The 11,546-nt window shown below is 47.7% G+C and overlaps 2 protein-coding genes across 2 annotated transcripts; one reads left to right on the forward strand and one right to left on the reverse strand.

Moving 5' to 3' along the window:
• Positions 1-2,733: 2,733 nt before the first annotated feature.
• Positions 2,734-4,105, reverse strand: LOC119400041 (DNA-directed RNA polymerase I subunit RPA49). Its single transcript, XM_037666960.2, has one exon. The coding sequence runs from the start codon at positions 4,005-4,007 to the stop codon at positions 2,787-2,789; it is 1,221 nt and encodes a 406-aa protein (XP_037522888.1). The 5' UTR covers positions 4,008-4,105; the 3' UTR covers positions 2,734-2,786.
• Positions 4,106-4,338: 233 nt separating this feature from the next.
• On the forward strand, positions 4,339-11,109 carry LOC119400042 (60S ribosomal protein L3). The gene is made up of 8 exons (XM_037666961.2): positions 4,339-4,361; positions 5,825-6,017; positions 7,249-7,604; positions 8,287-8,484; positions 9,049-9,249; positions 10,048-10,143; positions 10,685-10,804; positions 11,019-11,109. The coding sequence occupies exons 1-8, from the start codon at positions 4,359-4,361 to the stop codon at positions 11,040-11,042; spliced, it is 1,191 nt and encodes a 396-aa protein (XP_037522889.1). The 5' UTR covers positions 4,339-4,358; the 3' UTR covers positions 11,043-11,109.
• Positions 11,110-11,546: the final 437 nt, after the last annotated feature.

Here is an 11,546-nt window from a genome sequence, read left to right on the forward strand (position 1 = left end):
GCTAGCTTAGCGAGCCACGTGGTCACGCCACTGGTCTCGTCACATCATGTAATATGCTGCTGCACGTCTTAACCCAAACGTAGGACACTATAGTTGGATATAACTGTAGAAGTCCGCGGCATTTTCTCCTCAAAGGCAGATGCACACAGGCCTGCACCAATGGGTGCGCACTATACACTGACTTCAACAGCTGGACGTCAGTGTATCCGCCAGTGACTCTGCCTTTGGAGAACATTGCCGACTGCATGTGCGGGACTATTTCTTTAGTCGCGGAGGTGATCGGCTGCCACGCTTTGGTCATCTGGGCGGGGTCTCCGGACTTCTTAAGTTGTATGAGACTATAAAGTGCTACACTGCAAGAAACAACGTGCGATCAAAACGTGTGAAAAAGTCCTGACTGACATAGAAATAGCGTCATTAGATGGGGCATGATGAGCTTTGCTGTATTCTATATAAGGCATCCAAGGATTTCATAACTTCTGATAGCATTTACTGCACCGTGACAATGACTAAGGTAAGAAAAAGTACACTGAAACCAGTGACGCAACAATGACATGTCGGCGCTTTGGTTAATGCCATGAAATTAAGGAAAAAAGAACAGAAGTTTGGCCTATAGGGTTCCGTGTTTTCAGAGGTTATTTTTCTTGAAATTCGGAGGGTGTTTTTCAGAGTTTATTTTTTTTTTGGCATTAATTCGGCATTTACCGGAGTTTATTTCTTATAAATACCCAATTCTCCGAAATTCGGAGTTCAATTTTGGATCATTTTCAACATTCCAAAACGAAATGATGCCTGAACACGAAAGCAGCAGAACATGCGAAGCATATTTTAGTTATCTGGAAGTTTTAAACACACAAACACATACATGCACAATCACAAATACTTCAATACAAAACACCTGCATTTGTGCGTATTACAAAAACAAGGCTTGTTGGAATAGACGCAAGCGTACTTTACTAGCTTTGAGAAAAACCTCAACTCCTAAGCATCACCAGCAGAAAGAAGCACAAGAAAAGGTTGTGGTGCTTAGGTGGCTAGGTTTTTCTTGAAGTTATGTACCAACTAGCCCAGCAACAAGTTCTGTTAAGATATTTTACTAGGTTGCTGTCACTGATGGAGGATCACTCCTTTTGATTGACGATTCTCAGTTTTCAATCAGCGTACAGCACAGCTATGTCAGCTAAGACCTTTCCAGCCTTCTTAAGAACGGTTTGTATGAACATGCCGATTGATACTGCACGCGTTACACTGCTGAACAACTTGCTAATCTGTCATGAGGGTTGTGCATCCTGAAAGCTCGCCATCGCATAGATGGTTGCAAGCACTACCACTGCCTAATGTCCGCAGAGTTCCGGCAACTCGTCGATGCTGATGGAAGTGGAGTGGTCTTTCATGGAAGAGCTCAATGTTGCAATGTCCATCGCACTGACTTCGTGTAGGTATATCCGATATATTTGATCCCTACCTGGCATCGTGCGTGTCGCTGGACACATGCTTAGAAAGAGGCTGCCAAGAGGTCCATCAGCATGGTGTCGTGAAATCAGAGCATGACAGAGTGCACGGCAAAACTGATGTTTGAGGTAAAGTTTATATCGGCTGCACCGGCCGTTGTATCAATGACCGCTTAGAAAAATGTCCTTTTGATAAAGAACGGAGCAGGTCATATTGGCCGTTAAAATCAGAGTATATTGGATAAATCCGAATTGTCAAACATTTTATCGGCGAGCGCTTATAGGATTTTTTTTTCGGATTTATCCGATAACACGGAGCCCTAGTTAAAACCTAATAAGTACAAGCTCTGTCCCATTACTGCGGCCTGCCTGTCCTTCATCTGTGCAAGAGTCATGCTTGGTGGTTTCCGTTCTAACCATAAGTACCTTTTCGCGGCTAATGTAAATACTACACGTGCTAAAAAAATAAAAGATTGTCGTCCCTTGTTAAAATGTTACTCTTGGCTGAGCAGTGACGTGCTGAAACCTTTGCTGAAGTTCGCTTGCAAGTTCAAGTTTTCACACGAAAACTGGTGACACATACGTGTGCCTGTATGGGAAAGTGACCATACACGCTGGTTTCAGTGATGTCAACGCAAGCCATTTACAACCCGCTTCAATTAATGTGATCAGGACACCGCTAAAAGCTTTTTGATGTCTGTGTATGAAAAATGAAACAACTAGCGCGTGATTTACCGACAGCATTAACTTTACATCACAAGGTTCCCGTCCCACCGTGCTGGTACTCCAACAAGGCCATAGAGTTTCCCAATATTAACTAGAGGGAACTCTGACGCTGCGATCTTTCAGCCACCATGGGAATTATGGGTAGTACACGGATTTGCCTAGTCTTCGTGCTTGCGGGCTTCGAACTTACTTGTGGCTTTGTTTATTGTTGTGTTTTGGTTTTGTTTCTGGTAAAAGAATGGATCGTTGTGAACTTCATGACAAGATTTAGCCTAAATAGGTTAAAGTGGAACTGCTGACTTTTGCTGAACTTCGTATTGCGACAAAGCGGAGGCAGGTGACGCGGAGCCAAACGGAGCCGAAAGAACGAAGTTTAGACAAATCCATGTACTACCCATCATTCCCATGCTGGCTGAAGCGCCATGCGTTGCAGCTCCCATTGACACTAGCGCCAGAGTTCCCTCTAGTGTATTTATAGGCAACTCTATGAACAAGGCAGTTTCAGTTACGCTAGTGCAAGCCATGTATAAACAATTGGTACAGACACAGCTCTGTAACATGACTGTACAATGCTCCTTTATGCAACAACAATAAAAAACAAAACACGCTTCACATCCTGCCCTTCTTGGCTCGCTGCTGCTGGCTGGGGTCCACCAGGGGCAGCTTCAGTTCCATGAACTTGCTGCCGACCCGCGAGCCGGGAGTCTTTCGTGTTCCCACGTGACACCCGAGGGCGTACGCCAGCGTCGTCAGTATCCTGTCCGACGCCTTGGTGTCTAGCTGGACCGTCTTGAAGTCGAACTTATAGTCCTCCAGTATGAGCACGATGACCAGGATGTAGGCTAGGACCTTGTCCTTCATCCTCTGCGGGAAGTTTCGTGACGTAACGCCCCTTTCGCTTCGTGACGTCAGCGTGAAGGTGTCCAGGAGGACACCCTTGAGTGGCTGCGCTATGTCCGGCAACGGGTCCTTCTTCTTGACGTCGGTGTACCTCAAGCGAGAGATCAAGACCAGCATGGTGTAGAAGGCGAGAAGTCTCGCCTCGATGACCCTGTTCTCGGGGTCTCTGGAGAGGCGGGAGACCCGGTCTATGACGTACTCCGGGTAGGAGGCCTCCGACTTCCACTGGGAGATCTGTTCGGGCGTCGCGTTCAGCAAGGGTTCGGCGACTTCGTCGAGGTAATCGACGTGTTCGGAGGGGATGAGGTCTTCGATGCGGTACACGTCCTGCGGTATGGTCGCCTCGCGGTTCTGGGGCGGTATGGAGTCGACGACGACGCCCGCCGGAGAGGACTTGTCGACCGTCGCGTCGAGGGCCGCCAGACTGTCCTTGACGGCTGCCAGCGTGCTTGCGGTCGTCTCGTGGAGGGTGTCCTCTTCGACGTTCAGTCGGAGACGCGTCTCGACGGCTTTCCTCTTGCGCTTGCTACCGAACGCCGTCGCCAGGGCGTCGACCTTTTCGCGGAAGGTCTTGGTGTCTCCAGCAGCCGCCTCGGAGGCACGTTTGGCGAAGTAGGGTCGCATGGAGATCAGGTCTGCAGGGTAGAGCGAAACGGCGCCCGTGCTGACGTTTTCGACGGCCACGAAGTGGTTGCACTGCGCGTTGGCTCGAAGTCCATGCTCGCCGAAGTTCTCCCCGACGTACTCCAAGCCTTCGGCCTCGCAAGTTAGGACACGGCGGGTCTTGGTGCGACCCCCGGTTATCACGTCGTGTTCGTAGACTTTCGTGGGAAGTCGCGTCGAGGCGTTCAGCGAGCCGTGAGAGAAAGAAACGACCGGTACACACTTTCGTCCCTGGATCGCTTTTAAGCGCCACTTCTTAGGTGCCATTTCGCATGCTCGCACGATGTAAACACGCAGAAAAACGCGCGATCGACTCGAAGTCAAATCGACACGACGTGAAAACGTGGTTCGCGCCCTCCAAAAACAAGCGTACGCTTGCAACTCCACCAGGGGTTTCGGTTTCAGTGTCGTAATATCTTTGCAAAGTGGTCAAATAACGTGCAGTGTACATTTTTTAATTGCTAATTAGGGTATAAATTTATTTAAAAAGTTCTCATAACGGTAGGACCTGATTTGATTGCCCTATTTACATTAATTAACTGACCAGTGCTGCCCTCTATTTTTGAATAAGTAGGAGTGCGTGCAACAACCGGTCTCTTTCATCGGATCGCCGCGATCATGGTATGTTGGTATTTCTGGTTCTGCGTTTTTAAATCTGGCCGCATCGGCGTAATTTATGCTTTTACAGTGATCAATCGATAACTATCTTTTAATCGACGTCTCGTATTAGCACTGTGTAGCAGAATTTTCGTTTAATGGGTCGTAATATTTGCGATATTCGCCGCCTACGCGGCTGTCCCTTTGGCTTGTTCCCTGCTGTTCGCTAAAACGTGCTTTTGATGTTCTCGCGTTGAATTGTACTACGAATCCGAAGCTGAGGAATTCGTGCCAGCAATGTGCTTCACTTTAGGAATAAAACCAGCATACCCGACTTCGTCGACGTGTATTTAAATTGGTTTGCACCATGGCGTGACATAGAAAGTTTTGGAGAACACGTTGCAAGCAGCACCCATTTGTACGGCAAAATTAATAAGGTGCGATTAAAGATCCGCAAGGTCTTCCAAACACCTTATTTGCGTTGTTCACTAAACAGTTGCGTTAAAAGTACCGGAAGCAATGTTCGCTAAAGCGTGGAGGAGTACACTTTTGTACAAAGGCTTCCCGGTACCGTCATGGTCAAATAGCACTGCGTTTATCGTGACGATGTCGCATTTTGCAAGGGACGCCTTTAAATCCGATAACGTTGAAAACTGCACGCGTCGGGCAATTAGGGTTGTAGGTTCGATTGCCTGCTTCACTTGGCACCGGTGTAAGAACTCAGTTCTGTCAATTCGAAATCTTGCTTAAGCCTGCTATCTGCTGCGATGCAACGTTAACTTGGAGAAACTAACTGACCTCCCACAAAATTTGGTAATCGCGACTTGACTGGTAGTATCCACGTGGCTTCACTTTCGTGCACGTGGTTCACACGGCATGGCTTAAGTTGTCTTATAGGCCTGACGCGATCATCTCTGATCTTGATTGGCTCCCTTACGCGAGCTGTGGAAGGGAGCCAATCACCGTTAAGAAATGCGATCCCCATCGCGTTTAGTCGCGATCAGCCATACACCAGTGTTTCACCGGTATTAGGCTTAACACTGCTTTTAGGACAATGTTCGTTACTTATTACGTGTATAACTTGTGCATATCGCCACCGGTTAATATCTAAGATTCCTGTAATAACGATGATTGGTATCAATTACTTGACAGACGTCTAATTAGCGCAAAAAAGAAACAAAACACAAGACTTAAGCTTGGCCATACAAAGTGTATGATGCCAGTTCGATCTGTTTTGGTTCTTTGAGCGTGCCAAGTCTTACCACCGCACTTCATATTTATGTAACTTTTTGTATTCCTTAGCGTTGGAATGGCTATCTGTGTAGTTCTTGAAAAGCTACTCCACTGCAGCGTGTCTACCTATCATATGATGGTTTTGGCACTTTGAATATGACGAATGATTACAAAGAATTTCACACTGCTGTTTTTAGGCATATTGTGTGATGCACGTGCACTTGGTAATTTCACCCTGTTTTCTGTCACCGCAGTCTCATCGCAAGTTTTCGGCGCCCCGTCATGGGTCCATGGGCTTCGTGCCCAAGAAGCGGAGTAAGCGCATCCGCGGCAAGGTCAAGGCGTTCCCCAAGGACGACCCCACCAAGCCCATCCACCTGACCGCCTTCCTGGGCTTCAAGGCCGGCATGACACACATTGTGCGCGAGGTCGACAAGCCCGGATCGAGTAAGTGTCCCCGACCGGCGCGCCTGACCCCCGCCCAGGGGGTCGGGTGGTGCACCGCTGGTTGCCGTGGCGACCATGTGCACGCCTCCTCGAGAGGCCACTGGCAGCTGGGTCACCTTCCCTGCTTGGTCAGCGCGTCGGCGTCTTGAGCTTGTGAACATGTTAAGGTAAAGAGGCCATGTACCGATTGCATAATCTCTCTTCGGAAGCTTAGGGTTAGGTGAATGTTTGTCCGGTTGAGATTTAAAGTGAAATATTGCGGCTTAGGGTGGAAGTTGTGTAGTCTTTGGGACGGCAGCACATGCAAGGCTTGGGTCAGCTATTAATATCTAGCCGAGCGTTTCAGAGGCTGCATCTTGATAGTAATGCAAAACTGTCAGATTGTTTTCATCGTTAAGCACAATAGTTGCATGGGCTCTTAGCTCAGGAGGAGCACAGGCTTCCCATTGTGCTCGGCCTAATCCTTCTTGCAACAGGCAGCCCAGATTTGCATTGCTGAATGTGCGTTAGGCTCGTCACTCATGTCCATTACCGAGCAAGGCTGCGTAACTGTCAGCTTGCTGTTATGCAAGGCTTGGTCTGCTTCTAGTATGAAGATTGGCGGTCCACCGACTGTTAATGTATCGTTCACCGTGAGGACCGTGCCTTTTCATTGTGCTCCCTCACAGAGGTGAACTGGGAAAGTCAGCTTTCCATTATGCTAGGCCTTATCTTAGTCTCTGCATCACAAAATGGTCGGCATGTTACTGATCAGATGGCATTGTTGAGGAGCATCCCCTTGCAGGGTTGCAGGGGCTTTCCATTATGCTAAGCCTAATCTTCCCTATAATGTGACATCGGCTGTTGGTTGCCTTCGTTTTTTGAGTAACACGATCGAGCATCTGCTTTCTGTTATGCTTCGCCTTTTTTCCCCTCATGCCTTCAAAGTTCTGGGCAGTTTATTGATTAGGAGCATCCCCTCGCAGTGTTGAACGAGCTTTTCTGACATGCTAGGCCTAATCTTCTTTGTCACAGGAATGGGCTATTCAGCGAATCGTTTGCATTGTTGGAAGAGCTTGAACATTAGGAGAGTCTCTCATTCCTTTATGCCTGACTGGAGGTGAACAAGCTTTCTAATCTGCTAGGCCTAATCTTTGTCACAGGAATGGGCTGGGCTGTTCAGTGAATTGTTCGTATTGTTTGAAGAGCGTGAACGTGAGGAGCGTCATTTTCTCTTTTTGCGTTATTGCAGAGGTGAACAAGAAGGAGGTGGTTGAGCCGGTGACCATCTTGGAGACCCCGCCCATGATGATCGTCGGCGTGGTGGGCTACATCGAGACGCCCAAGGGGCTGCGCGCCTTCAAGACCATCTGGGCCGAGCACCTGAGCGAGGAGTGCCGCCGTCGCTTCTACAAGAACTGGTACAAGTCCAAGAAGAAGGCGTTCACCAAGAGCTGCAAGCGCTGGCAGGAGGACGTAGGCCGCCAGGAGATCGAGCGCGACTTCAAGAAGATGAAGAAGTACTGCAAGGTGATCCGCGTGCTGGCCCACACCCAGATGAAGCTCATGCACCGGCGCCAGAAGAAGGCCCACATCATGGAGATTCAGGTGCGTGCAGCAGCACTTGCAGCGCGCTACCGATTGGCTCGTGTTAGGTAGCTGGTCGTCTTAGCAATGTCTTGCAGTGCTAAAAGCTAGGCTTGTGTAAATAGTAAATTTGACGTTCAAAGCGAATTGTGATTTGGTTGAATACGTTAAGTTTTCAAATTTATTATACTTAGGGCATATAAGCCGGTATAAGAAGCCCTTGAACTTACAAAATGATAAATCAATGTGAGGGTAATGTGTTCATTCAACCTTGAAGTGGGGTTTTGCAGCAGTGCAGATTTCCCCTGCATAGGTGCATTCACAGTATAGCACCCCTCCACTGCAGTGAAACAACCTTTACAGGGGTTTTCATGCTGTGCTTTATATAAGTATTTGTTCATTTCAAATTCAAAATTTCGGATAATTTAAATTCGTGTCTGAGCAAATATTCGATGTGCTCGAATATTCAAACAAGCCTACTACTTTTCCTTACAAACCAACTTGAGCAGAGCCTTGTAGTTGGAGCGCTTTTGAGCGCAGTTTCTGAAACACCAATAGCTGTACTTTATAAGCGCTTGCCGATATGCCTGGCTTGGCTTTATAGGCATGACTTCATAGTTTCAGCAGTTTTGGTGTGGTTTCTTTCTGAAAACATCAAGGGCATCGAGTGAAGAGCCTTGTTTCCTTGCTTGGGTGTTCACAGGTGAACGGTGGCACCGTGGGCGCCAAGATCAAATGGGCCCGCGAGCACATGGAGAAGCCCGTGCCAGTGTCCCAGGTGTTCTCCCAGGACGAGATGATTGACGTCATCGGTGTGACCAAGGGCAAGGGCTTCAAGGGTGTGACCAGCCGATGGCACACCAAGAAGCTGCCCCGCAAGACGCACAAGGGTCTGCGTAAGGTGTGTACCTCTTTTTTCACTTCACTAGCTTGGCTATGGTGTGGCCTTCAGGAAACGTATGGGGGTTAGTGTATTGTGGCTGCTTTGATCCAAATGAGTTTGCTTCTGGTTATATTCTTTTATTCAGCACTGCCTTGTGCCAGGCCATGGCTTCACCCATCAGTAATGATTTATAATGACATTCATTTTTACGTCTAACAACATATGACGTGCCACACATTATGCAATATACTGATGAGGCCTTAAAGTGATTTTTTTTTTTTTCAAGGACATACAGAGGAAGAGCAAACATCTATCAGTTGCTAGTAAAAAGGGGGAGAGCATTGAAGAATTACTGTTCTATCGTGTACAGTACAGCCTGCTATTATGCAGAATTCAGTAGTGTTTGCAGGTTCTTACGTAAAATTTTACAGGCATAGTACTCACAAGGGTTACGCTTTGCTGATTTACAACCTTTGGCATAGCAGTCCCACAAATCCATTGAGGTGTGGGAACACATCGCCTTTAGTCGTCCAGTTTATCATGCCACGCTCTTGACAGACTTGTTTGCCTTGCTTCACTCAGGTTGCCTGTATCGGCGCGTGGCATCCGAGCCGCGTCCAGTTCACCGTGGCCCGTGCCGGTCAGAAGGGTTTCCACCACCGCACGGAGATCAACAAAAAGATCTACCGCATCGGCCAGGGTGTCCACAAGAAGGACGGCAAGCTGGTGATCAACAACGCCGCCACAGACTACGACACCTCCAACAAGAGCATCACTCCCATGGTTGGTGTCCTCTCTGTTGTTGACGACCGTTGGCATGGGAGGATGGCTTGGCTGTATTGCTGCTGTTATGATGGTTGCCTTGTCCAGGAATGCATTGAAAAATGTTTGAGCACTCAATGGCATGCCAAGATGGTTCTGTACCAGATTTCTGGTGCAGATGCTTGGTAGATTGGCGTGTAGAGATTTTGTACCAGATTTCAGGTGCAGGCTTTTCAGCAAATTGGCAAGAGCTCATTGGTGGGCAAATATTGTTTTGTACCAAATTTTCGGGGCATGCAGAAACTGTCCTGTACCGGATTTCTGATGCAGATGTGATAATTTACCCATCACTTCAGAAGCATAGTAGAATCATCGATAGCAGATTGCAAGTGTCAAAATTGGGCAGCAGTAGATTTATTTCAGAGGAAGATACTTCATAAATACTAGGCCTAGCGTTCGTGATGACGCTGTAGTAATTCCAAGAGCCAGCTGTGTCTGCAGTTTTCTTCTTCATTCGGCTTTCGATTTCTGGACATCGCAACTGTCTGTCACTAGAATAATAACGTTGCAGGGATATGCAGGATGCATTGTTGTTCGTCATGTTCACTTCGAATCTTCTCAACGTTGCATGAGTGGGCAGCCATTACAGCAGCAAAGGTGTGCCAAGCTGTCCTTCTGAGTGATGATTGTATCTGACCCGATCCCTGAGGGTTTTTATATTATGGTTGAACTAGGACGGACTGACATTTGTAGTTGGGCTCAATTAACGACTGGACAGTTGTTCGTAGTTGGCTGAGCTCCTTTCTCGTCTCATTCCAGGGTGGCTTCCCCCACTACGGTGTGGTCAACTGTGACTACGTCATGCTCAAGGGTTGCATCATGGGACCCAAGAAGAGGGTCATCACGTTGCGCAAGGTGAGGGCTCTTACACCTGCCGGGTCTTGTCATTCAGCGTACTTGGTGTTTGCGTGAACAAGCGAGCTAAACTTTGTTGCCAATGTCTGCAAGAATTGTAATGTTGTACTGGAGTAAATTTCAAGACTGTCGAACCTGTTAAGCAGCTAAAATGTTCCTCTGCTGAACAAAAGGGTGGATTCGAATCCCAGGCATGGTGGCTGCATTTTGGAGAGGCGAAGTGCAAAAGACAGTTTATGTAGTTTTGCCACAAAATGCTACCGTTACTTCTAAGGAATCTGCAAGTTTTTGAAGGTTTGTGTGCAGGATAGCAGCCGTTATGTGGGTAAAAGTATGCAAATTACTTTCGGTGGGTCGCATGTTCACGCAGGCACCGCGCACACTTGCACCAGTTTGTGATGAATTCATTGAGCCGAACAAAAATACCGAGAAATGTTGTGGCGGATGTCAACAATGATAGGCCTGACCATTCTACAATTGTGAAAGGTGCAGTTGTCGCAGGAAGCTTTTTCTGAAACCAGTCGTTCAATTTCTCTCACAGTCTCTGCTGGTGCACACCAAGAGGACGGCGCTGGAGAAGATCACGCTGAAGTTCATCGACACATCGTCCAAGTTCGGACACGGCCGCTTCCAGACTCCGGCCGAGAAGCACAACTTCATGGTGAGTTCGAATGGCGAGATTGCAGTCGAGAGCTTCGTCGTCTTTGGTTGGTTGAGTGATGAGAACCATGGATATGCGCTGTCTGTACAGACCTTGATGACCATACCCAAATACTGCCTTCCTACTGATCCTTCTGACTTGCCTGTGTGCTTGCGTAGTATCTGTGCTGTGTTTGCCGTTACGTTGAATGCCGTTTTGTCTATTCGTCTTGCAGGGCCCACTGAAGAAGGACAATTGAAGGAAGAAGGTGCTGCGTAATGTTCTTTCTGGCTCAGTGGTGCAATAAATGTGCATTTTGGAGTCTCCTACTTGTGTTCTGTGGTCCATTGTCATCATCACCCTTGTGTGCAGTGCAGGCCCTTTTCCAATTATCTGCAGTTCGCACTGTTTTGTACCAGCAGGTTTGTTTTATTAAGATAGCAATTATATCGATATGCAAGATGCATTTTCAGTGCTATGTTCCGTATATAAAGTCAAAATGTAATGCCATACAAACCTTGCGAAAGTTGCCGGTGGGCATAGTTGAAGAAGAGATCAAATGCCACCGACCAGTGAAGGAGCATGAAGGGCTGCAGGGGAGGGGGTTGGGGTTACGTAGCTCGTGCAGCAACAGTGAAATCTTTAATCTCCACTGAGATCGATATACTGTTCATCCCCTTGTACAGTACGGTCCACTGTTAAAGGGAACACTTGAATGTGCACCTTTCAAATTGCTGGCCTCCTAATTACAAGTGCATGTGAA

The sequence above is a fragment of the Rhipicephalus sanguineus genome, chromosome 7 (assembly GCF_013339695.2).
Source record: "Rhipicephalus sanguineus isolate Rsan-2018 chromosome 7, BIME_Rsan_1.4, whole genome shotgun sequence".
NCBI classification, from domain to species: domain Eukaryota; kingdom Metazoa; phylum Arthropoda; class Arachnida; order Ixodida; family Ixodidae; genus Rhipicephalus; species Rhipicephalus sanguineus.